At 34.3% G+C, this 27,912-nt stretch overlaps 1 protein-coding gene across 2 annotated transcripts in view; it reads right to left on the bottom strand.

Annotated features, from left to right (window-relative positions):
• The window catches only part of LOC149803784 (CD109 antigen-like), an 81,003-nt gene extending 57,044 nt beyond the window's left edge, over positions 1-23,959 (bottom strand). The window contains exons 1-11 of one of the 2 annotated variants that reach the window (XM_089953581.1): positions 23,907-23,959; positions 22,907-23,012; positions 20,160-20,317; positions 19,477-19,502; positions 13,849-14,017; positions 12,037-12,107; positions 6,495-6,629; positions 4,877-4,916; positions 3,208-3,292; positions 2,238-2,352; positions 1,238-1,489 (exon numbers count right to left, since the gene is read on the bottom strand). In XM_089953581.1, coding sequence (XP_089809707.1) covers positions 1,238-1,489; positions 2,238-2,352; positions 3,208-3,292; positions 4,877-4,916; positions 6,495-6,629; positions 12,037-12,107; positions 13,849-14,017; positions 19,477-19,502; positions 20,160-20,317; positions 22,907-22,962 — 1,107 coding nt within the window. In that variant the 5' untranslated portion in view covers positions 22,963-23,012; positions 23,907-23,959. The remainder of the gene's footprint in view (positions 1-1,237; positions 1,490-2,237; positions 2,353-3,207; positions 3,293-4,876; positions 4,917-6,494; positions 6,630-12,036; positions 12,108-13,848; positions 14,018-19,476; positions 19,503-20,159; positions 20,318-22,906; positions 23,013-23,906) is intronic. The other variant, XM_089953580.1, reaches the window with a different exon arrangement.
• Positions 23,960-27,912: the final 3,953 nt, after the last annotated feature.

Here is a 27,912-nt window from a genome sequence, read left to right as displayed (position 1 = left end):
TACCCAATATGCCAATACTAAAAAGACTGGATGAGGAATCGGTACCGTACCAGTAAGAATTAAAATCTACTAGCAGCAATGGTCATAGTAAAATTTAGATTTAACTCAAGCCCTATATAACAGGAGTAAACCTTAGAGTCTGCTGACAAATCTGGCTTGGCCAAGATTCGTAATGAATCCAGGGTTTCTTTTACATTTTTCTATGAGGTATCTAATATACACAATGTACTTTGCCTGCATTACAACATGAATAAAAAGAACAGTCAAGACAGAGCTTTGGGTCTTTATGAAGTGTGTCCAATTGGAAGACGTGCAAGCAAACAATTTTAGTTTCAATTAAATTTGTACCATTTTAACTCTTACCATTTCTAAATTATATTTAGCCATCGCTGCTGTTGCCATTCAATAAAATGGATACTTTTCTATCTATAACAAACAAAGAATCATCGACATACAATGAACAACCAGTTTCTGGAATAATACACTTTTCTGTGTATCTAATTTTGACGTTGAAAAGGTTGCCTAAATCGAAAAGCCAGTAGTAGATATCACCGTATTTGTATGATTCATACCATCTACACAATCCATTGTCACGACTGTCCTGAGCATTCTTGCAATGGCCATCGACTATGATTCAACACCGCAGCGGCTACATGTTTCAGGTGTGATTTTTACAACTCTAGGCAACCTTCACTGCCTATCTGTGGAGTTGAATCTTTCACAGAGACCAGGATTTTCCAAGTCAGGGATAGATCACAACAACTGCTATGGGTCTACGTTAAAATAACTAAATAGTACACTAACTACGTATGTATGTATCGATGGATGGGTGGATGAATGGATGTTTGTTGACTGTTGTTGCTCAACGACAAGTACATGAGGAAATATTAATTCATAATGGGATTTTCACTGAGATAAATAGCTGCAGTAGATGGAAAGTCCCTGCAAAACAGGGCAACAGGTCGATATGTAATGCAATTTATTTATTGAAACTGGTGTAAAAAAAGCAGAAAATAATGTATGAGAGCACAGTTGCTGTTACAGGAAGGATGTATGCAGTCTCAGAAAAATAAAGGCAGATGCTGTAGTCAATCGGATAATATAAGTTTCAGTGGGGTTTGCTCATTAAGTTAGATACAAAGATAAGATGAAATTAGACAATTACCTCTTAATTTTCTTAATTAATTCAACACCTAGAGCAAGAATTAAATTAGAGAAATTAATGTTTTCTTCTTACATAGGCTTCATAAGGTAGTCCGGGTTTAAAGTTTCTTGAACTTCCGCTGGAAAATGACATACTGTATGGCTCACTATAGAACTGTACACTAGCAGTTCCGTTTCTTGTGAGATTATTTAGACTCTCTGTTACGGTGGCAACGATGGTGACATGATATCCAGACAGCTGCTTCACAAGTGGTACAAACGAGTTGGGGTCGACCTCGTTTTGAACTCTGTCCAACGGTACAGTGAACTGTGCCTCGCCATTAATCTGGAATAAAGATGACGATGTGATTTAGAACATTGTAAAAAATCCAAGACAAACATCTTTCACGCAAAGTAATATGCAGAACAAACAGGACATTAACAGTAGAACGGTTTGAGTTATAAATGGCACAACATATACTTCTAAGGCAACGCTTTTAGTATTTGCATTTGATATGTTGCAGAGTGAGTCATTGTTGCTGTTGTTGCTGCACATTTTTCAGCACACGATAGGCTATATATGGCGGCCAGTATTAATGGTGGAGGAAAAACCCGGGAAAACCCCGGAAAGAACCACTGACCCACGAGAACCTACTGGCAAGCTTTCTCACATACCCACAATGGCTGCATCTGAGACTCGAACCCACGCAGACAGAGATGAGATGGCAGTGATCTGTAACGGAGAGTGCTTTAGACCACTCGGCCACTCGGGGCCCCTGAAGAGGAGTCAGAATATGGTACAAATACAGACACGTGAAAGGATGACGATTCAATGACATAACTGCCATGCATCCAGAAATCAACACATACATACAGGCATGTATAGCTGATATCAAATAGACAGATAGATAGGTAGGTTTGTAGGAGAGTAGGCAGACAAGTAGGTCTATGAAATGACTAGTAGATGTAAAATATTATAAGATGTTTAAAATTTATTTTTACTGGCAATATTCAAGCTAACTGGCAGCCAAAACTAAGAGAATAAACACCAACCCCCACCAAAAAAAACAAATAATTTTAATTATTCGACTTACGTCAAATGTTGTTTCCAGCATCACCTCGTCACCGTGATATTTCCAAGGAGCGTAGTAATAATCCATATCCGCTCGTAGTTTAACTGTTCCAACCACAGGCTTTCCATATGTGTACCTGTCAGATTTATTATTTTGTAAGAGGCATATACCTTTTCTTGATTTTAATGTCTGTTCATTGATGTACTAACACGAAACTCTTCAATAAAACTGACCCATCGTCGTCAACGTATGACAAAACTGATGGACAGCTGAGCAATTTCCAGAATATGCTCCAAGATTAAGCCTATTAATGTGACAGTAATTATCAAAGGGAGTAGGCTTCGACTTTAGGTGGCATGCTGTGATACTGAATATGCATTGTCATATCTAATCTAGCCTTGTCACTCGTATAAATTGCATAAACAATATTAACTGTGTATACCAATGTCTTTTCGAGCGTAAAATACTCCCAAACTACCCATTACAAGAGTATCAGACTTGGGTATATTGTAAGGCGCAATGATTAGGTGCTTGGATAGTGTGGTTGGGTTCTAAACAGAGCCCAGTATCTGTCACACAAGCTGCTTGCTCATCTTGCCAAGTTTCTTACTGACAATAGCAATAGAAAAATAATGGGGAAAACAATGGAAAGCTGAGAAAAGAAGATAACAGACATTATTGGAGAGTGCTCATTATAAGTCAAGGGCGGTCCGATGTAACTTGGGCTTATGTTATGATTTTTAGCGCGTACTAAAACATAGGAAACTATTTATGTGGAGAACCAATGATATTGTATTATTGAAATCTTGTGACAGGGTATGATAGTTTCTGTAATGGCTTTTGATGTACAGGTCAATATATTTGCTTTATAATTTGCATTTGCACCACCCCGGAAATAAAAAAAAAGTGTAATTGCTCCCTTAAGCAATGAAAAGACAGTATATAACATGAGATCTCCACGGTTTTCAAGAGCTAAGCAGCACATACTTACTTTGCTTTTACTGTTCCTGTAACATCTTTGTCCGATGTTAAGATAAATGGTGGAAGTTCAACAGTGACTTCAAACTTAGGCAAAACTGAACAGAAAAAAAAAACCAGTTAATGATAAAACACTGAAAATAAAAATATTGAGCGTCTTGGTAACTTATATACCTGTATTTTCACAGCTATAGCACATTTATTTGTCATGAAATTCAAAATATATAGATATAGAGAATCATTCAGCGAATATGCCAATCTTACATTTCTTAGGCTCAATCTGAAGAATGTATTAACGGCCTTAGGCCCTTATACAGTGATTGAGCAACTCTGAGGAGCTATCATATTTTTGCAGAAAATACACTGAAATATGTTTCCTTCAAGAAAACTTTCAAGTATGTATCTGGATAGTATACGCCGCTCCCACCACCTGGTCCAGAAGATTTTCTACCCACGAACAATTCAGATATGGAAATCAATGAAATATTTCACACAGTTTCTAACCTCCTATCAGCGGCATTTTGTTTAAGTCAACACTCATAAAACCTTTCTGCAGAGCAAATACCAGCTCTCCAACATGACTTCTCTCTTGGCCAAATATTAAATAAGTATTTAAAAAAATAAAATAAAATGGTATAACTATTTTAAACAACTGGCCAATCACTGAAGTCCACCAAATTCGTCCTGTTCGACCTGTCAATTTATTGGGGAAAAAACGAGAGCTGGGGCACTATCAGCAGAATTGATCACATTTAGGAAAGTGTGTGTGTGTGTGTGTGTCTGTGATTTGGATTTTTAACGTAGCTTTAACATTTTTTCAGTCATATCGCTACGTTGTCTGCAGTGTTACAGCTTATAGTGATGTCTAGCACTGGGGCATCATGTCGCAGACATGTAGAATGATTTCCCACCCAGTCACATTATCCTGACACCAGGCCGACCAGTCCTAACACTAACCTCTTAATGCTGAGCACCAAGCGAGGTAGCTGTTAGTACTAATTTTTTATGTCTTTGGTATGACTCGGATGGGGATAGAACCCATGACCTCCCGCATCTGAGATGGACGCTCTTACCACTAGGCCACCGGAGCGGTCCATTTAGGAAAGTGAAGGTTAGGAAAACTTAAAGATCTTTTAATAATATTGGAAACATGCTCTTTGTTTAGATAAATGTTGTCGTTTTTAGCTATTAAAAAAATAAAAAATACTTTTATCTTGATTTATTTTTATATTGATATTTGTATTTTATTTCTTAATGACATAATATAACATGGAGTCTTGGTGCGAGGCCATGTTATTAAGCGTAGACCAGAGAATCCCCGTTTGCAGTGTAAGGCAAAATAAAATGCAGTGAAACACCTTTTTCTAAGGTTGAAAATTGTTTCTCAAACTCTAAGGAATGAAACGTGTTTGTTTTGTATGCCAATTGACTTCATAATTTTAGTATATAATATATAAACATTTACGTTCTATGGGAAATGAATTAGTGGTCCTATCCATGTAAAGAGGACATCAAGTCTCATTTCCATTCCAGCTCAAATGTGCTATGGTTCTAGTACTATTCTTTATCTCCCTCTTAATTCTTGTAACTCTGGAGTACATCTTTGCAGCGTATGTTAATTTTTTCATCTTTCTTCATTGTGGAACACTAAATGAAATGTCATTATCTTAATTTGCACTTACCATATTTTCCAATTGTGAAAGATTTTGAATAAGTCTTGCCCTGAAATGCAAAGAGATCTTTTTGTCAAAAAGCTGATGGAGATTTTTGGAGACATTAATCGGAGCTAAATTATGATATGCCGTAAAACCCACTTAATCTGGGCAAAACAGGAGCGAAAATTTAACCTGGTGTGAGCAGTTTGCCTTATTTGGTCATCAATATATAACAACATGAATTATTCGGAGCCTTATTTATTCACATATTGGAAGTTAATTAGAACACGTGAAACAAAATATTCTTCTTAATGGTATTTTAAAAACATATTAAGTGGCTGTCTCAAATGGCATGTATTTCGTCTACTAATATAAATGCAGCGAGTCTGGATTAGACTTAAGGACATTATTTCATACACTCAGAGACGTGAGTTAGAGTGCTGGTATCTATAATTAAGAGACTGGTACTCTGAGTTATGGTGAATGGTGCTTAGAGTAATGGGAGCTGACGTTTAGAGTTATGGTGACAGGTTCTTTGCGCAGTCATCTCTGATTTCTGTGGCAAGGAGAGAATTCCTGCTCGGCATAACAGATGAAATAAAATCTGACAACTTGATTAACATATGTATAGTACAGTTGAAATAAGTGTAGATTTAAATAATGAACTATAAATTTTGACTGATTTTAATTAAGAACCGAAAATAGCTCTTTGGGCTAAAAAAAATAATTATTCTACATAGACAAACTGCACATGGGAAAATTTTGATACAAAATGGCAGCTTTACAAAAAGTTGTTCTTAAACAAAATATTAATGTATCGCTATTTACCATTATATATATATGTGTGTGTGTATGTGTGTGTGTGTATTTATATGTACGTATATATGTGTGTGCATATGTATGTCTATGTGAACATTTATATCTGTAAGGTATCTTTGTAAAAATTTAAACAGAATGTTTGTCTACACACACAGATGGAAGGATGGATGAAAAACTTTATAAAAGAAGACATGGGAATTCGTAAATAATATATGCGTAAACAACTTTTCTTCGTGACCCTCTCTTTCTTTCTCTCTCTCTCTCTCTCTCTCAGTAAAAACCTGTGACACACTTGTACATGTACTAGCTATAGTTTAATCTGGTAGTTTTGGATTCCATACTTCGATATCTAACATTTTGTAAACATTGAGGGAACCCAGTCTTGACAATGTAATGTGTATGGGGTAGTAAAAAATATCGTACAAAAAGAATAATAATTGATGTGTATTTACAACTACTTCCGACATTCACTTCTGAGGTTATTTCATGACCATCAGGAAATAGCTGAGTGATGTTCCGGGCGATTCCTTTCGCGAAAGTTAGCCAATAGGAGTAACTGTATTTTGCTGTACAGTGAGTGATCATTTCTTCAACGGACCAATCTGAAACTGTAGTAATAGGCTTAAGTGGCACTGAAGGCAATGAATTTTACAAAACATGTTGGGCTTCGTCTTTCTCTGTTACTTAATATTCAAAACCATAGATCCATTGATTCGTAACTAACTATATATATGTGTGTGTGTGTGTCTGACACATTAATTCTTTATATAAAATTCCACTATAGCCAAGTTTACATTTGTGATAAGTGGTATTTAATTTTACTTACTAACGTCTGGACTTCAAGCTCAATTCTCCAGTCACCAAGCATCGGTTCACTGTCCACTAACATAAAGTTTTCAATGACTCCAAACTCAGGCTCAGATACATTTAGCCATTGTTTTATCTTGTTGTTCTTTGGGTCCTGTAAAAGATTTGTAGGGGAAGAATTATATACTGTGGGAGGCAAGCATATATATGCAAATAGACTTTGGCGACATCTACATTTCCAATCTTACAATACCATTGATTCACTGCATCTAAGCACTGAGAACCTGTTAAACAATATCCTTGTTCTATCCCGTCTGTTTTAATATTACTAATTTAGATCCCTTTAAGCTCCTTCTAATAAAATATTCCAGCAAAACGTAGACCCCATCCACATTCGCAAAAACGTTTTCGTCACTGCCATGCTTCTTTTTTGTTTAAATTTTAATTTTAATTTTAAACTATCATTAAAATCTGCATTAGAGCAGCACATACCTGTTATATTTTCAGATATTCGTTCACACAGCTCATTAGCCTGTAGCCTACGAGACAGTGGTCAAAAGTGGGTTGATCTGCATACAATTAATTTTACTCGCATGGCAAAGGAACTACTTCATAAGACAAAAATGTGTTATCCATACGGTTAAGCAAACTGCAGAGTAAGTAATCAAAGGTGGGTTAACGGTGAAACCATTTTTGGGGGTGAACAAAGTTATATCATGGGAAGGGTTCGGAGTCCAAGAAGTGTATTATGGCATTATCTCTTTGTTTGATTTGCTGACAAAAGTGTTAGGAATTTCAGAATAAGATTTCATAAGTGGACATAGTTATGCATGTTTTTCCAAATTTTTCCATGTATTTTTCCATGGGCTGCAAATACTTTTTAAGCTGTAGTAGTTTTTGTTTTATTATGGGTTATTTGACTATGTATCTATTAATATAAAATCATGGAGTGTGATTTCGTGCATTTAAAATTTTTAAATATATTTCAGGAAACATTTGTGTTTCTAGGTTAATATTACCAAGTGTGTGTGTCAAAGATTACGAGAAATACAACAAGCACATGTTCATAACTTCAAATGAATTTAGGTTGAAACATTCATTAAGAATCAATATAGAATTTTAACTGTTGATGTTAGGCATAGTTTGTGCAGCAATAAAGATTTTCATGATGCGTGTTCGTTACTATTTGCCTGATTACTCATAAAGACTTTAAATTGTTTGTGAACTTCATAAATTGTTGAAAGTATTCAAAATCCCGAAGTTCGACCATTAATGTTACTCGTAGGTAACGAATATGCTCGACAAACATTTATTATGCTCCATAGCGGCCAACACAATGAACCCAAAAGGAGGCATTAGGCAAACAGAACTATAATTTTGTGACACTTAAAGACTTAATCAAAATAAGAACATTATGAATTGAATTTCACAGCATTTGAGTTATGTCTGTAGTATCTTAATTACATTGTCTTCAAATGTCATTTATGAATGGCAGTACCTGTAGAAAATATGATTTCAAAGATATTGACACATTTTGCAGCTAATGTTAGAAGCAGATGCTGGTAGTTTAATGTTATTATACTTGATGCCAGAATATACTAACCAACATTCGTAACTAGTCACCTTCAACTTTATAGCTACATAAAAACTCAGTCAACAAATGCAGATAAATCTTGAGGTTGTTAAAACTATAGCTATGTCGTGTAGTCTCCTCTAGATCCTAACAATTATTGGTAAAATTAGCCACATTACATGACTTTTCAAAGTCTAATACGTCGTCTTAATGAATGCCAACGATTTCCTTTTGCCTTATGCTCAGTTCGCGATCATTCGGTTTTATGATACACAAACTTGTGCTTCACATATCTACGTGGACAAAATGTCAGCAATTCCCAGGCACTACATTAATTTTAAAAGCGTGCATGGGTATCATAAAGTGTTTATAGTTACAATTTACAAAGCTGAAAACTTGGAACAGGGCAAAAGAACAATAATCTGAGAATCGAAACGTCTAACCAACATCAACAAATTTCGCATCAAGTTTGAGATTACTGCCTGTTATTTGAAGCGCATACAAGATTTTGACATTCAGAATATTCCGCTTTGCCCAGTTTGTATTTTTATATTAAAAAAAAAAAAAGTAGAGAATACAGAAATCAACATGTATTTAGTGTTCGCATGCGTTCTAAATAGTTCTTTTAAAATTTTCATTGATGCTTGACTGTCGTTTTTGTCTTGAGAAAGGAAGTCATTAAATTAATAGCTCTTTCCTAATTTTATATTTTGTTAACACATTAATCCTTAGTAAATAGAAATAGAAAAAACATATTTGATTTATACTACGATGTATTTGCTCAGAATAAATGTAAATGAGAGAGAGAGAGAGTTATAGTACTCTCTTTACAAGCTGAAATTGTAGTCGCGGTATCTATATTTGTGGAACATCGGACTCATAATATTAGGGTTGTGGGTTCAATACCCACCAAGGTAAGTATATCCGCTACCTCGTTGTATCCTTGTGAAAGGACCCATTTCCTTGGCATGGTATAATCAATAATGTCTTAAAAGTTCTGCTAAAACCCAAAAATATATAATAAAAGTGAAAACTGTTTTGAAATTTCACATAATGTTATCCTACATAGTGTTTGAAATGAATGAGTTAGTTATTTGTATAGTTAATATTTCATTTCTTGGCCAAATAAAACATGGTTCAGCATATTTGGAAAACTATGTTTAATGACATCTATCTTTACTTATGTATCCATATTTGGATATTTTCTTGACGTGATATTATATTCGGACTAAATTTCGAAAATTAAAATGGACTTATTTTTATCTCTATGTAAATTACTTTACAAATTACTGTCTTCATTCTCATACAATAAAAGACCTGCGAACAGAAATATTAAAAGAAGCATTTATACGTTAAAAGCCTCAGCTACCGAATAACAACTTTCAAAGCCTCAGCTACCGAATAACAACTTTCAACATAAAAGATCGGAGCCTCATATTATTATTCTCTGCTAAACAAAACCACGGTTAATTCTTTTCACTGAGTTGGTGTGATATTTCTTTTCAATTTTAGAATTACTGTGTGTGTGTGTGTGTCATTCTGGAATTTTAAAGCAGCTTTTAAAAAAATTCAGTCACATCACTACTATGTCTGCAGCATGGCAGTTTATAGTGATGTCAGGCACTGGGGCATCATGCCGCATGATTTCCCACCCAGTCACATTACCCTGAAACCAGGCCGACCAGTCCTAACACTGAAATCTTGATTAAACACTAAAATAATTTAACATAATTATTTTGAAGAAATAGTTAACATATACAGGGTATATTAATTATTATTATTAGTCATCAACATCTAAAAAAGTCAAACCTAACGACTAATACGACAATGAAGGTTTCAGAGTTCTTTTTCATAAGACATACAAATGTTTATCTCACCAATTGCAGCCAGCCATAACTGGGTATAAAAATAGGCACATAATCTACTCTTATACAGATGAATTTAGAAATAGGCAATCACAGACTCTGAGCTATAAAAACAATCGAGTTAGTTACCTTCTAGAATCTAGATAACTATATATATATATATATATATATATATATATATATATATATATATATGCACCTAACTAACAAACAAACAGGATAGAGATGCGGGAGGTCTCAGGTTCGAACCCAGACTGAGTCGTACCAAAGACATGAAAATTGTACTAACGGCTGCCTCGCTAGGCGCTCAGCATTAAGAGGTTAGTGTTAGGACTGGTCGGCCTGGTGTTAGGATGATGTGACTGCAATATATCTGCGGCATAATGCCCCAGTGTTAGATATCACTATAAACTTCCACACTGCAGACATTGTAGCGATAAGACTGAAAAAGTATCAAAGCTACGTTAAAAATCCAAAATCACACATGCACACACAACAAACAAACAGCAGAAAACCAGTTTTTAACTATTCTGAGCGCATTCGAGTCTTACTGAGTCTTTGTCAAGGGTAAGCAAAACAGACACAAGACGAACAATAAACAGAAAGAAGCATAGAAACTACAACCGCTTGCATGATCTCGATGCTAAACGCTCTTGTGTGTATTTAACTTAATGCCTGAAACAAGTGACCTTTTTGCTGGATCCACTGCACATGACATGACTGTTATTCGCCATACCATTTCTATTCTATCTCCTTTCCTTCTTGACACACACAGAGGCACTCACCCCCATATGTCTATATTTATTATATGCTTTATATGCTCATTTTATTCTCTGTTAACTTTACATTGTCAGAATCATTTAGTATTTTACGATACTGCACACCTTCATATTGCATTCACATGCATAAAGGAACTACTTTCTACTGTAAACAACAATAGACGCAGACGACAGCACTTTTGATTTGTAAACAATTCATTTTCACTCACGTGGTAGACGCTTTACATTTTGGTTGATTGAATTTGTTTCTGAATGAAGTAAAGCAGATGATTCATGGACTGCCACATACCAGCTGCTTTGGCACATTCCACATCAACTTTTTTAATAAAATGTTTTTGATTTAGGCTGGCTATGCAGTTGACGCCAGAAATGGTCCTTACAAATAACATACAAGTGACAAGGGATAAACCTCTTTAGCTGGTAACAAGAAAAGCCAAAAAAATATACTTAAGTTTTACATCCTGAATTTCCTTAAAATGTACCTTTTTAGTTCTGCAAATCCGAATTACATGAGCCATCTCATGGGTTCTCAATCTTGATTACACATTTCGAAGTGCATAAGTGCAATTACATCCTCTTTACTGCACTCAAAATGAAATAACCATTAAATTCCATAGCGTCTTTTTGATAATTGCAATTGAAAGACTTCATATTTTCCCCACATTATGATTTCAAACATTCAATGACAGGAACAGAAACACATTTGCAGATGTCAACACGCTTCTCCCTCACTTCTTCAATCCGATGTATTTCATGTGGAATTGTCACATATAAAATCCAGTCCATAATCACGAAATTTCGTAGAATCGAAAAAATACTAAAATATATTCATTCCAGATCAAATGGAAAAGTTGTTGCAATGCGCATTCATTCACAATATGACTCCAAATTTCAATTTTAACTAGGCATGCCATTTTCATTCAAAAGTTATGTCGAGCACGCGACTGAGTTCAAATTTATCTGGGCAGAGTTATGTGCACAGTAATGATGTTATTGTTGTGTAATGATGAATCTGCGCTTGCGTATTTAGTTTGGAATACAGTATACATTCAGTTACTTTGTTTCTTGTAGTGTATTTTGTTTATATAATTAAGCCTTAGGTAGAATAAGATAATGAGCATATAATACAAAGGTTACTGCGTTTGTATGGGAAAATATGATCTCATTTTCTCTGATGGATATACTGCACTCCCAAGGTCGTGCAGTATTTACATCCGAAAAACTCGTTCATAATTTCCCATACAAATGCAGTAACATATATATATACACACACTTTGAAAGGCAGAGAGAGAGAGAGGGAAAGAGAGGGAGGAGGGGTTGGCGGTAGGGAGGGTGAGAACTCACGTAAATAGATATGTTCAACTTTCCAGTGTAGACATTCATATTGGAAAACATCCCAAAGGCTCGGAAATGGACTGAAAAGAACAGTGGTGTTATAATTATAGAAGTGTACTGAAAATCACTAACTTTAAGTTTCTATATTAGTTTGCTTCATTTTCTTTTTATAGCTTTATTCTATATCTGAACTGATATTATTTTGAAACCTTTATATTAATGTCTCATTCAGTTATATAGTCATATATTCATGTCCCATTCATTTATAAGCGTATGTTCATGTTCTTGTGAATATAGTATGTTTTGCGATATAGGATTGTGTATGCATTATTAATTATATATCTTAGGAACACAAAAAACATAAGTTAAATAGTCTAAATTACTATATCATCCGTAATTATTGAAGGATTCATTGTTTTGACGTGTTTGCTGTTGATTTTAGTTTTGAAAAAATTTGCTCACCTTTATTACTTTGGGAATTTCTTTTGTCTTTTCAGGTAGGCATTATTCAACCATTAAATAGTCATTTTAAAGAAAATTCCATCAATACTAGTTCGAAAACAATTGACATAATCTTTTCTAGACTTACTCAGAGATGTGATTATTGAAAATTACTTGCTACAATAGGCAACCATATTAAAAATAAATTTATGACAGGCTGGTCAATTCATTCATTATGGATTGTTTTCACAGACGTCACGATTGAGTATGCAAATACCCACAATGCAACGTGTGTGCACATTGCGCCACCATCTTGAGTCTCTAACAAACCTTTGTCAACATTGGTCATCATGTATATTTAAGATAATAATCTGATTTAACTGTCGATACATAGATTATACTTAAAATTAGGTGCCATATAGCACGAAAATAAAAATAAAGCTGGAAGTTCCCTTGCTTATATTGAAAGACAGAATAGTGAAGTTTAACCGTAATCGTACATATTGCTATGAAAATAGAAATGCAGTTATTATTTTTTTACAAACAGACAATATTGACATTTTTTAAGTGTTTCAGATCATATCCCTAAGCTTGTCATCTTGAAAGAGTATTTCTGGACAATGATTTTCAGGATACAATATGTTACGAATTAAAATTTCATGTGTTTTATGCCAGAACTTTTACGTACAAACACTTTTCGCGTCAATTGGTGTTTGTGCCAAAGACAGTTGACAAACCAATTTAATTAGTATGGTCAGATATTGTATTTGTGGTGGAGATGTTGGACGTAGGATGATAATGAATGAAAGCAATAACCATTCAAAGAAGTTTCATCTTCAGTGTGTTCAAACGAAACACGTGCCTTACGGAACATGACTTTGTGTCGAATGTCAAAACGAAGTTTTCCTGAAATGCTTTTAGAAATATGAAATTATATATTAACAATTAACTTTTTAACTTGAATGATAACCACGAAAATTTACAATCATTGCATGTTTCTACTTGTTTGTGTATCCATTTGTGCATGCATTTGTTTACTGATCGATCTATTTGTTTATGAAAGAATAACAGATAGCTGAAATTTAAATGTTTTACTTGAAGAAAGCAAGGAGAAAAGTCACGCATTCAGTATCGTGTGGATGACAGGCACAGCAGAATGAGATATATTATTATATTCTTACGCACAAAATGAGACATGCCTTTGTAATTATGCGGGAAGAACAATGTCATTAGGTGCCGGTTTGCGGGGCTAGGGACTCAAAATGGCGGATATGGAAGTACACACATTTTGTGACGTTACGTGAAAACAACGGATAATTTTATGGAATTGCCAAAACTTAGTCAAGTACCTTTTAATGGCACAATTAATCTGATGAATACCTGTTTGTCCTGGTTTATATATGGCTTTGTCCGTTTGAGCGAACAGTTCGAATTTGTCAGGACGGATTCCATCATCAAATCGGAGAGCTGCGTGCTCCACAAAGTATAAACCCGACAGTCCGTGCACTAGAAGACTGTACCGATTTAAGTGGTGTATGTGCTCTGGGATCTGTTGTATCAAACAAAATTACAACGTAATTTATTGTCAGAAACCTTATCTATCTATCTATCTATCGGTTTATTGTTTATGTTCTGCTGTATTTTTGTGATTATTCGCATAGAACATATAAGCAGTAACATAATTATCTTGCGCATTTTAAAGTGAAATAGTACATTAAGAAAAGAAAATAAATTGCGCCTTCTTCGATTTGAGTTCAAGTCGTCTTTAACAGGAGTCGGTCATATTTACATACTTAAACGCCTAAGAAGAACTTCACATTTCTTGCTCATGATACTATCCGTGTCTTTTTTGAAGGCCAACTGAAGAAAATATAAAATTTCTCTCCAGTAAAATATCAAGAACATTTCCAAGATCCAGTAATTCACGACCCAGCATAAAATAAAACTTTGTTCTGAATATCGTCATTAATCTGCACCTGATTACTTGATCCAAATGAAGTCTTGCCGCGATAGTCCGAAACAGCAGAAATGTCGGAGCTGTATTTCGCCCCAGATATATGAAAAGAATCGAAATCGATCAATCGTTCATTTCACGGGCCGCACGGTTCACCCAAAACCTGCCCCAAACCACCCGAAACTGCCCCAAACCACCCGAAACTGCCCAAAACCTACCCAAAATCCACCATAAACATTATGTAAATCAAATGAAACATACCTGTAACCACAAGAAAACACTGGAAATAGTACTATCTTGTTGAAACAAACGACAAATTATGCCGCAGTTAGTACTTACATCGGATGGAAATGACAGAAGGGAGACAAATGTTACTGGATTCGTCCCCATTGCTGGTTATCAAGTCAAAGGCGGACCCAGTCAGTATGTTCCAAATACAAACGGTCTCATTGTGAAGTAAATAATAGACCTTCAGTGTGCCATACACATATCGACCAGAACGACAACAATAACATATACACGATATTACAAATAAGTTTACGTGTATTTATTATTGTCTCTTTTAACATTTTGTTGTCGCTAATGGCTATAGCAATATATTATACTTATTCTTGACATTTTAAATAAAAATAAAATTCTGAAGTCATATAAAGGAACTGATTCTTTTTAAATTGAAGTGAAACTAAGTGCTGATTCGTTTTTTCTTTAAAATTCATGTCACTGCATTTAAGAATAGTAGTGTCGTTACTTAAAATTTAATGCTAATGATAAAGCAGTCTTCTGCGCATGTGATTCATTTGTGAGAGGCAGAAGGGAAGATCTGTAAATACATATATATAAATGTAAGGCAAAAAATTGTCTTCAAAACAAAAACTTTTTTAGTACGAACCAAACTATTTGAGTACATGTTGTGACATAGCGACGGTCCATGGAACTTACAGATAGCGGTACAAATCAATTTAGTGAGTAGATCAAGATACGGTGTTCTACAGTGAATGAGAATGGTGATATTATTTTGTAATTTCTATCATTGAAGGCAAACAATGCATACGCAGAAAACATTATTCTAATAATACTTTGAAAAAGCGGTGGTCTGCAGAAGTTACAGAAGGCGGTAAATATCAAATAAGTGAGTAAATAAAAGGTAGGATGTTCTAACATTAATGAGAATGGTGGGATTATTTTGTGTATATTACGACGTCAACCACTTTGCGGCAGTCACTGACGTTATAGAACGTGTAATAAATACGAAGCGACAACAAATTACAAAACGCAAAATATCGTCTTCTGGATCGTCTGCCTGTGAGAGCGATTGCTTTCATGAAGGTGATGCAGTTGCTGATAACAACAATTATAATGATGGAGACACAATCACACAAACAACAACTATTAAAAGTTCGTCAACTATCGTGCAATGGGTCCGCGGATGGTGACAGTACTTGTTGTTATGATGCTGATGGAAATGATGGTGTCGGAGATGATGATGTGAAAGAATATGATGAGAAATAGATACAATAGACAGTGATGTTACTAGCCATAATGGTCTTATGGAGAACGAAAAGGGTACAGATCATCACGAAAACGAAGTTTTTAATTGTGAAAACAGGAAATGTTACATGAAGCAATTGAAGCAAAATGACAGATTTTTAAGCAACGAAGACATTTTGTCGATTCTCACAAACACCAACAATTGCCCAACTGATATACGAAGAGGGCCTAAAAATTATGTTTATGTCATAGTAGACATAACTGGTAATAACCATAAAAGCAAACATGAATTTCAATTGTGGTGTATGGGACACGCATGCGGAAACTACTGTCAACCAGACGATTTTGCTTGAATCGGAAAATAGACTGCGTCTGGTTCATTAAAAAAAAAACAATATGTATGAAACAAGTACAAAATAAGAATATTACATTAATTCCAATTGAACCACAATCTGAAGAGGCACTTTCGTTCAAAGATAGTACTCAAAGCTTAAATGATATGAAAAGTTTTTAAAAAGTGTAACAACTATAATTCAGGCACCCAGTCAAATCAATTTTATCCAAAAACGTGCTGTCGTAGAATACTGTGGGGAAAGGTCTTTAAAAATTAACCAACCACATGGAAACAGTAAGCGTAATGAGCCCTATCGGCGAACACATTCAAACATTCTAAGAGAAGCTGTAAATGGTATAGGGGAGACAAAGGCTTCGGATAGATATTTAAAGATGAATAGGGAACATAGCTTTACTGCGCCAAAATGTTCGAGGCAAATTCAAGACCAGATTTATAGAGAAAAGAAAATCAAAACATCTGAACCAGAAAATAAAAATCTAGCCGATGATTTAATAGAAATTTTAGGTGAATTTCACACAAATGACTATGTCCAGGAAGTGATTCTGACAAAAAGAAAAAGCCCGGTCATTGTACTGTATACTACAGAACAAATTTTAGACTTGATCAATCATTGTTCAGGACAGGATAAAAGTATTATTGGAATAGACCGAACTTTTAACTTGGGTAAGGTATTTGTAACTGCCATGTCATACAAAAATAAAAGCTTTGTAAAAAGGAAAACTGATCAATACCATATTTTCTTAGGTCCGTTATGTCTTCATTTGGAGTTAGATGAAAATACATATTATAAATTCTTTTTGCATATTCGAGAAAAAATTGGAGATGATAAGTTTATAATTGGTACGGACGACGGAAAAGCGCTGACAAATGCTCTAAAATCCAATTTTTTGTAATGCAGAATATTTATATTGCACTAAACATATTAAAGACAACATTCGGAACTCTTTGCATAAACATGGATGTGACGATCTTTTTACAAAATCAATGAAGATCGTGGCCTAATATTCAGTCAAGATGACGCTGAGTTTGCGAAACGAGAAGACAATCTGGCAACGCATTTAAAACAATAACCCATTTTCGCACAGTGCTTCAAAAATTTTATATGCCAAAAAATTAAAATGTTCGTGTATAAACCACTAAAAAGCAGAAATATCACGAATCTTTGGACCAACAACAACTCAGAATCTATAAATAATAAACTTAAGCAGGTTGCTGATTGGAAACAACACAAGATTCCCGAATTAATCAACAGGTTATATAGTGTAACTCGGCTCAGTTCATAGATTTGCGTCGCGCACTATATGGCTCTGACAATTATAAATTATTGGCACTTCCTCTTCATATGTAATTGATGAAACCATTTGGCGCACAAAAGCATCAGCAGAAAAGACAAGAATCTTTACAAATATTTTACAAAAGCAACTAAATTCCAATACTTCGAAGTACATACATTCATCAAATGGAAAATTCCAATGCATCCGGCCGAAAATAAATGCGGGACGAAAACCTGGGCAAAGAAAGTGCGCAAAGGCAGAATGGACATCCCAAATGAAATGGCGATAATAGCAATCACTGAACTAGGATATGCAGATTGAACTAGGAATGCACTTGTATAATGTCGAGACATGGCTACGCATTTCCATTGTTCTAGTTTTTTAACTGGTTTTATGTAAAAATCCTTGCAATGTTTATAATTTTTGTACAATTTTATGACTTTTTAGTTACCTACGACACAGGTTGCAAACATTGCTTGGATTATGTTGATTGTATTAATGCTTTGCTTTAAAATATGCAAAATACAACTGAGTTGAATTTCATTAGTTTATTGTTAATACACTTATTTTCATATTTTAATTAGCGGTGAGACATGCCAAATTTGATAGAAATCTGAAATCGATTATAAAGAAATTATTTGGTGCTTTCAGTTGTTTGTTGTATTGTAATGTTGTTTTAATCGCATTTGACAATTATGGCACTGATAGGCAATTATTTACTTCAGATGATTCTAAAAAGGAGAATAATATAAAAAAATGAAACATAGAAATACAACATTATCGCTATAGCCCGTAGCGACAACGAATTGCTAATAAGGACAAGAACATGTACGGTGTGGTGTATATATTATTGTTTTCATCCTCTGTTATGTATAATTAATGTAATTGTTGGTCTGTTAGTTTTATATTTTTGTATTCCATTACATGTTACGTAATGTATTTTTGTTTACTGTATTTGATTTTGTCCAGAATAGAGTCCATTTCTGACTGGTGATGAATATAAATAACATTTGTCTCCCTTGTTTCAATGTTTACTTCAACTCTAAAAAATAAATGCAGCCAATTTTGTCATCTGTTTCTACAAAATAGTACGGTTTCCAATGTTTTCAAGTGGTTTTGAGTATGCTTATCTTAATTTGCTGCACGTTTGTGGTGGATTTGGGCAGGTTTTGGGTGGTTTTGGGTGAATCGTGCGGCCGAACACTAAACTGAAAAATGCTTGACCAGAAGGAGTTATTGGAATGGTGCTGCATCATTTGCATTTTTTTTTCCCCTCACAAAACCACAACATAATAATGGTTAGCTACTTAGCAAGCTTTCAGGAGCTGTTAAGTGTGCGCAGTGAATGAAACAATGTTCTAGAGGGAAAAAGTGAAAAATGTGTTTTCCTCTTCAGATTAGACAAAGACATTACTCTCTCTGTCGCTCTGTCTCTGTCTCTCCCTTTGTGTCTCTGTCTCTGTCTTTGTCTCTGTCTCTCTCTTAGAAGTCATATCATACAAATTTTATTTCCTCGGAATGTTTTAGAATTTTGTTCAATGTTGTAACAACGATGTTTCCTGATAAAGAAAATACAATAAGTTACTAACCGCGAGAATGAAAAAAGAGAACGTTCTAAATTATTATTGGACAGTTGCCAAATTTCTAAGAATTTCCACCGGTAGGTTTCAACGACACCGTGTGTCCTACCGAAAGAAATAAAACTACCGATTGTTTGTACCTTTGTGTGGTTGTATTGTTATGTAGTATAAAATGGGGCAGTTCTACCCCAAAACTCTGTGAAGCCACTTTATGCTAGAAAACAAATGTGCTATTGGCTCCTTGGGACGGTCGTTCAACTGATTTATGGAAACACACTATGTTACGGTTCAAGGTCTATTTATATGTGTGTGTGTATATATATATATATATATATATATATGGAGGATGTCACTCACCCGTATAGTTAACATGTCAGAATCACCTAAAGTAAAGAGATAAATAAACAAAAAATTAAATACATAAATCATAAATGACACCTCTCTCTTTCTCACGACGTCACACGAGCAATCCCAAAATGACATAGTTAATGCTTCTTAAAAAAGAGAAACAATCTCTGGCACATTAATCAAGTTAACTTTGTTTTAGCTTAAGTCCAACTTTTACATACATAACGTTTAATGTCAGGTTATGGCTAGTATGGCCAGCCTAATCCTCGATGTAAACTAAACTGAAAGTATGTTTCTATTTTATTATTGGTTAAAGCCTTTTTGTTAGTTTGAAACTTTTGACCATTTCCTCGAGATAATGAACATTTCAATATAATGGACCATTTGCCAATCTACAGCAGGATGCAAACTTTTCATGGGAGTTACCGTTCTGTATGAAAAATCGTCAGGGAAGGAAAATATGTCTATTAGGATTATGCTGATTTCATGCTCAGTGTTGCAGAAGCGATCTTTTACATTTTTGCAAATAACAACTATTGAAGAGATATTCGGGTGTGTTCATATCTTGTCAATCTTAAGTGAAGATGAAACTATTGATGTATGGTTTCTTTTATCTGACTCATAAAGAGAGAGGCAGACAGACAGAGACAGAGACAGACCAGCAGAGAGTAAACAGAGGCAAGAGTATGTACCTCCTCGAAATGTTTTCTTCACTGAGGCAATTGGATGATGGTCATCTTCGAGCAGGTCCACTTGTATCAGGACATCCTCGGTAGTATTGAAAAATGTGAAAGCCAGTTGAAGCGGTTGACCAGGTACAATAGCATTTGGCATTACAATCCAGTGAGAGCTGGAAATCATTTCAGAAATGCTTAAATCTCATACGGTTTCGTTCGGAAGCGATGATAAATATACAGTGTGTTATCGTTTCAATAAGAAAATAGTAACATGGAGAAGCAATTCTTCAATGAGAGCCGAAACAGAAATCACATAACATCAAATGTTTCCTCCATTTAGTTTCTTTTCGAATTAACGAGCATCAAGATGCCAACCCATAAGTCATGAGGCATTCATTCCGATTACTCTCGCCTGTTTACAAATTTTATAAGAGATGGAAAAGGACGAGAGTAAAAGGAAATGCTTAACCAATTCTCTGACAATTGCAAAGTTCTTTTGAATATACAGCAACAATTACATGAAAATTGGACGAAATTGTCAATCCAAGAAAGATCTGAAATTGTAAATTAGGGTAAATGATTAACCTTAAACATTATGACGTCGATTACCTCTTAGAAGCTTCTACATGGCTGTCAGATACAACGATTAAATTCTACACAATTCTCAGCAAATCTGTCGATCGTTTTTCTTTCACAAATCAGTGATAGATAATTTCAAATTTGTTGTACATATGAATTTGAATGTGAAATTATGTTTGCTGACTAAGTTATGACAAATATTTATATTAGCATAACCTAGGCGTGAGTTATATACATTTCTTAACGAATAGAATCTTAATTATTTGACAACTTAAGCTACATTGAACTTAAATTTTGTCGTACTCAGCAATTTAAGAGCAGCAAAATCCCACTTAACTCTTTAAAGCAATAATCAAATGTACTGCCTAATACAATTGTATTTACTGCAAATGGTTGTTAGTCTATATTGAACAAATAGCATGAGACACGTGACCATGGCTAACGTGACTGATCAGCATGTGATTTAGTGGTTTGTCATCTGTTCATTTTGTTGTCGGGTCGTACTGCCTAGTCTAGTTTTGCTAACCGTGCTGAGAAAGAAAGAAAAAAAACGTTTTATCAATCTTTTAGTCGCGTTTTGAATCGCGTCTTGCTTGTGCTGTCGTAATTAGTACTTAAAGCACATTTAACACATTTGATTAAAATTTTTGTTACATTTTTATTTCGAATGAGTTTTACATCATTGTTATGTAGTTTAAGGTACGTACACGTTCGATTTCTTACATACGTCCGATAAGGTAAAACAGGGAATAAATTAAGCATCCAAAGATAGTGTTATTGCCCGTGCAGCTTTAATAACATACAAGTTTCTGGTTATTCATGTAGTGTTATTGATCATGCAGCTTTAATGGTATCAAAGTTTCTGGTTATTCATACAGTGTTATTGTCCGTGCAGCTTTAACTACGTCCAAGTTTCTGGTTATTCATGCAGTGTTATTGTTCACGCAGCTTTAATGATATCCAGGTTATCTAATCATGTAGATAGTGTTCTTGTCCAAGCAGCTATAAAAACATCCAAGCTATCTGGAGGTACACACACATTATTTTAGATTTCACTGAACAAATTTGTCAAAAATCTAATTCTTTTCAGTTCGTACTGGTTCAAATGTGTACCCAGTATTGCGCAACCTACAGGTTCGACATTGTGATTGACGGGGATCGTTTGTCTGTGTTTTGTACATAAAAAGTGTTATGTTTATGTAAAATTGCTATATATTGTTATGTTTAAGCCACTAAAGCACCGTGCTTATATCAGATTAAAAATATTCTCTATAATAAAGATTCATTAGCAGCACTGTCAAGCACCTTATCTGTCTTGGTGCTATTCCGTGACTAACTCAGTTTTATTTATCTTGAAGAAGAAGCAAGGTCAAGATTTCTTTACGATAACATGTGTTCGTTTTAGGGCATTAGACCTACCTATGTGTTTTAATTTTCAAAATTTTACCTTTTTCGGAAGTTTAATGCAAACCAACGTTACATTATATTTCAGGGTAACATTTCTAAATTAAGGCACAACATGACACTGTTTAGATGGTTAGTGAAATTAAATATTAATCTGAGGTCGAGGACGGAAATCATCTTTTACGGTCATTTAAATAAACGTACGTTTTCCAGTGGGAATTTGAAGAGAAAAAATTTATGGACAAATGTTATAGTTCATACGTTGCTATATCTGAACATTATTATATTGTATATAGAGGGGGATCGTTGAAAACTTGCTGTGTGTACATGTAATTTGTGAAACCTGCGATTATGAATAACAAACAAAGGTAGAGCAACCAATATCTGTGGAGAAAGAAACAACTTGAAAAAGTCAGAAGTTGATCTCAATTTACTGTAATCATAAACCTATTTAGGAATGAGACAAAAATCAAACTGTTGTTTGTGTAATTATAATTTTAATAAGTGCGAAATATCTGACATATAAATCTGAATAACACCTATTACGCATGGGAAATGTGCAACGTACCTTTGACGTACGTAAGAAATGAACAATCGCAATATACGATGATCATCTCTCTCACCGTTAAAGTTCGACGCATAATTAAATCAAAAGATACATTATCGATTTTAAGCTCTTTTATCAGTTTAAACGTTAGCGTTTTATACTCATTCTTCTTTCGATCATATTATATACACCATGACATACGAAGAGGAGAAAATGTTTATTAATTAGATACCCTTTGCCTGCCACTTCAGTAGCCAGTGTTAATATGGCCACGAGTAGGGAAAGCATTGTCGCTCTCTTTTCCTTTTCTTCGGTCCTCAGTCACTAAAATAATACCTCTGAAATATGGATAATAATAGTAAAATGATGTTAATATGCTGCATATTTTGTAAGTATTTGTATTTACCTTCGTATTTAAATAAATTTATTTTTTCAGTCGGGTAATGTTTCAGTACTGATGTAAAAAAATAACTGTTCTTTTTACTTCTAATTATTTAAAACAACTATTCTAACGCCAGTCCCCAGCCAAAACTTTCAGTTCGGCTCATTAGTATTTCTGAGCAAACCCCGGTGATTTAAATTAACAGTAATGATGGCATTCTGTAATGTGGAATTATTGAAAACGAGACTTGTTTTCCCCGAACTGTAAACATGTACTCTGCTTATATGATTGTTTAAGGTTTAATTGAGTTTATCGTTATAACTATCATTACTACTTTAAAGGTAAAACAGAATTTACATTGCATACAAATTTGTGAAAGAGACAATTATATGTTGAAAACGTTATTTTCACTGTGTACTTCCAACCACTGAATTAATTATGTGATGCCGTTAGAAAGTTGCAAGAGATGACCTTTTACGGATATGATTACATCGTGATCCGCGTTCGTAATGAACAACGTGATGGACGTCATGCAGATTTACGTGTTATTTCATCTGCTCGACGGAATGGGTTTCCCTTCAGATTCCTTCTATTTCTTGGCTCTGGTGTACATTTTAAGAATATTTACAATTATTCATCATTGGAGAGACCTAAATTTAATGTCCGTCTCTCAATTTAAGAATTTTGATTTTAAGTATTATATGTCAAAGAATCTTTCTTATATATGTGCAGTCAAGGAATTAGAGGAACCAGAAAGTAACCAGTGCTGACTTTCCAATTAATTTCTATTTATACACATGTTTCAAACCAATGTCAACGATTTTCTCTCTCCCATGTATTTATTACTTACCTTCCTCTAACGTGTTCCAAATAATGTTCCTCTGGGGAAGGTCTGTCTGACTTTATATAGAGAGTCGAATTTTAAGTACATTTGTCGGATCTTATCTCCAGAGCGTAGGCAACGGTTTAATAGGTCTATTAAAGCTTATCGTTTCCATAGTGCCGCTGGGTGCATTTTCTCCCAATTTGTCCTTATTTTCGGAAGGGAAGGATTGCCTGACCTTATAGATAGCGCTGTAACAGCGGACTGATCTTGAGGTCATGAATTTGAGGATAGCATTAGTCTAATACAAGCCAATTCTATCATATTTTGATATACCAAGTACGGGATCAGAACATTGTGTCCTAATCTCTTCTGCTTTTTGTTCAGAAACTGGAAAACTTTCCCAACGCTTTGGTGTTAATTTTGATGGTTTTCTTGCTGCTTCTTCTTTGTTATCAAACCTATGTGCCATTACTGCAGCAGGGTGTTTATCCTCGGGAGTTTTAGGAGTGCTTTGTTTAACATATGGAAGATGCTAATATTAAAACAGCTTAAAATCTAAAACAACGAAAAGCTCAGATAAATTGTACTTGGATAAACATTTAGCGGAAAGGTGATTGATATAGTCAGTTTGCATCAGCTGTAGTGGCGACACAAAGAACGTCCAGAAAGATTTAATAGTAAATGTGTGCTTTCATTTGGATTTATTTCTTCGATTTAATGATAAATTTGGTTCTGAACCACTCTCTTGGAATCATTTATTAAAGAGCAGATAAATGCAACCAACTCTCTGCTCTTTTTAGTTCAATACATCATGAAGCTGTCAAATATAATAATGTCAGATGTAAAAAGACAGCGCAATTGTTGTATTACTTTCAAATAGTATAGTATGTTGAGTGATCTGCCCATAATTTCGTGTATCATCAAATTGTTTCGAAATATGAGGACATTAAAATTTTAAATTAGAAATTACAATACCAGTAAGACTGAAGTACAAGCCCAGACATTTCGTCCGCTTGGATTTTAAAGGTAAATAAATTTTACAAAGTACTGAAAAATCTATTTCTTATCGAAGTAAACTCGGTATCGTTAAAGAGTGAACGATATTCATCAATTTTGATTGGTTAAACATACATTGTAAAAAAAGTTTATAGAAGACGGGTGAATGGAGTACATCAGTTTGGCTGGGTTACGTATTATATGACATTTATGTACACAATAAACGATGACATTAAGGTAAACAATAAGCAATGGCGTATATGCACAGTAAATAATGATGTTTGTGTACAGAATAACAATGACGTATTTATATATATTAAACTAAAAGATGAAGGACATGAACAAATAAACAAAGACGCAAAATAATGAATAAAATATGTCATGTGACATAATAAAGGCACAAAGTTTTACTGTATGTAGCTTCTGAACATTACACACAAGCAAAAAGACTTACGTACAGAAGATTTTTATTTAAATCACGTGGATGACCTGCGCCTGGCAGACAAAGTTGACTTACAAGTATGTAAATAAATAACAATACATATAAACACAATATTTTAAAAGTGGTACATATTCTCTAAATGACCGAAATGCTATCGATTGACGGTAAAAACCAAATCCATCTATCAACCCACAGTTTTCTTTTCTTTTACATCTAGAGAAATTAGACTACAGTTCCAATTAAGATATGTTACGGTTTGAACAGAGACAAAATCAGCGTTTTTAATATTTGTATCCATGTTCCTACGTTAAAAAAAAATCAACAAAAAATAGTACTGAATATATATTTATAGTTTTCACAAGAATTTGATGACAGCCAAAATTTGAAACTGTCTTTTTTACACTTCCTGAAATAATAACTTCAATACATGATAAAACAAATAAAAATAATGCACCTTTTACAGAAGTGTGGATAGCGACTTAAGCCACCATTTAAGCTTTAATGGTATCAGTTACCGACGCAGTAAAAGTAATTTAGTTTCTTTCATAGTTTTGAAGTTATCTATTGGATCCTTTGGGGTGGTTTTATCTATATATAAGGCCCACTTTCGTTCCGCAGACTCCAATTTTTCACCTTGATGAACAATCGAACATCTGAGAATCATTACTATAAAAATTATTGGTCTTACTTAGAAATGATCCCAACATCTGGACCACAAGTCTGTCACGTACCACTAGGGCTATCTGGGCTGTTGCTACCTTTCACGGTTTTCTGGGGGTTTTTTAAGCAATATTAAAATTATGAATTTATTCCAAATTTAAAAACAAATTTTCGTGCATGAACGTGTATTAAGAAATGCGTGTTTGATGACCGGGATATTTAATGATATAACAGCTTGTCAAATGAAATCGAGATCAGTCTGATATTCGAACTATTTCTCAGAATACAACTGTACACGAACGGAGTAAACAAAGAAGCTCCAGTGGTGCAGTCGAGTCAAACGTTTTTAAAAAAATATAATGTGAACAGTTGAAAATATTATTCAACAAGACATGTCAAATATTTTAGGTGTCTTTACATAGCGGTTTGGTTTTCATGAAGTGATGATTTTAATTCACTTTTAGTACATGCAATGGGTGTGAAAAGAATTTTAAAAAGGCATTATTATGCAGAAAAACTGTTTTCTTTAGCTGCCGTTTCTTGCATATATTTTTGTCCGCCCGGCTCTAAGAGAATTTCCTTCTATGTATGATAATATAAACCAGTAAAACCTGGTTTGTCATTCTATTGCAATTCAATTTTGTTTTCAGACTGTTCTTTTTCAGCTGCACATAAATATCTAAAAATAAATCTGACAAACACGTTTCCTTAACTTAATTAACAGAATTTCCCAACGCCAAACAATCTACCATTCTGTTCATCAACTCGTTATTCGTCTACTCGTATTCGTACTGACAGCAGCCTAGTCCATTGGTGAAACTTTATAAACTTTTGCTGTTTTAAATTCCGGGAAGGAACAAAGCCAGTAGTCATGGAATGATTATTTTTAAGGTTATGGTACAATGATGTTTAAAAGTCAAATTTAAACTAAGCAAGTTGAATAAGACTTATTCCTACACTTTGGAAAAAGTTTCTTCTTACCCACTGACCATAGGTTTAAGCCTTTTTTAGGAAACAGCTTTATTTCCGATCTAGTGAACCTTCAATGACACACAGACTGAATTACAATCAATTTCGATTAAAATATTAGGGTATCATGGTTGATTTGGCGTGGATACATCAACAAACCCTGAACGGAATTGGTAGGCCTAATCAATTACTTACACCGACGTCTTAACCGATTTAACCTTTCATGCGCATACTAAGCCAATTTAAATGCATTTCCACTTATCCAATCAAAACAGGAACATTTCAGATTTTGTGGCTATTAACCAAAGATGGTGATGTTCATGCAATGATACCTTAATTGATAAATGCTGCAAGCATTAGATCAAGGAGAAATGGTAAGCATTATGGTTGATTTTTCTAAAGCTTTTGATCTTGTAAGTCATGAAAGTTTGCCTTAAAACTAAAAATGCATCAATGCAGTGAAAACTCCCTAAACTGATTTACTTCTTACTTAACCGGTAGTGTGCAAAATATATCTTTAAATTGTCAACTTTCTCAAAGTAAAAATATTAATTGTGGAGTACCATAGGGCTCTATCATCGGACCTCTGTTATTCATTCTATTTATCAACGATTTACCTCTTAAGATAGGAACCTCAGTTTCTTCCAATGACCTCTATGTAGATGATACTACACTGTCTGAGACGGTAAAAATCAAAACAGTACTTGAAAACAACTAACAAGATGCTCTAAACAGACTTCAGGTATGGTGCCAGGAAAACAGCATGATCATAAATCAGGAAAAAACGAAAGCCCTACTAGTTACAACTCAACAAAAACAAGTAAGGTTAGATAGCGACAAACTCCAGCTTCTATTTGTCAGTGTGAGCCTTAATATTACCTCTCATTATACAATTCGTGGTGTATTCGTAGATAACAATCTTACTTGGTCTATTCACATTAAACATGCTTCTGAAAAGCTTAA

The sequence above is a fragment of the Sinohyriopsis cumingii genome, chromosome 3 (genome assembly GCF_028554795.1).
Source record: "Sinohyriopsis cumingii isolate HCF-2022 chromosome 3, ASM2855479v2, whole genome shotgun sequence".
Lineage (NCBI taxonomy): Eukaryota > Metazoa > Mollusca > Bivalvia > Unionida > Unionidae > Sinohyriopsis > Sinohyriopsis cumingii.
Note: the sequence above shows the minus strand (reverse complement) of the source record. Positions and strands in the feature narration are given on the sequence as shown.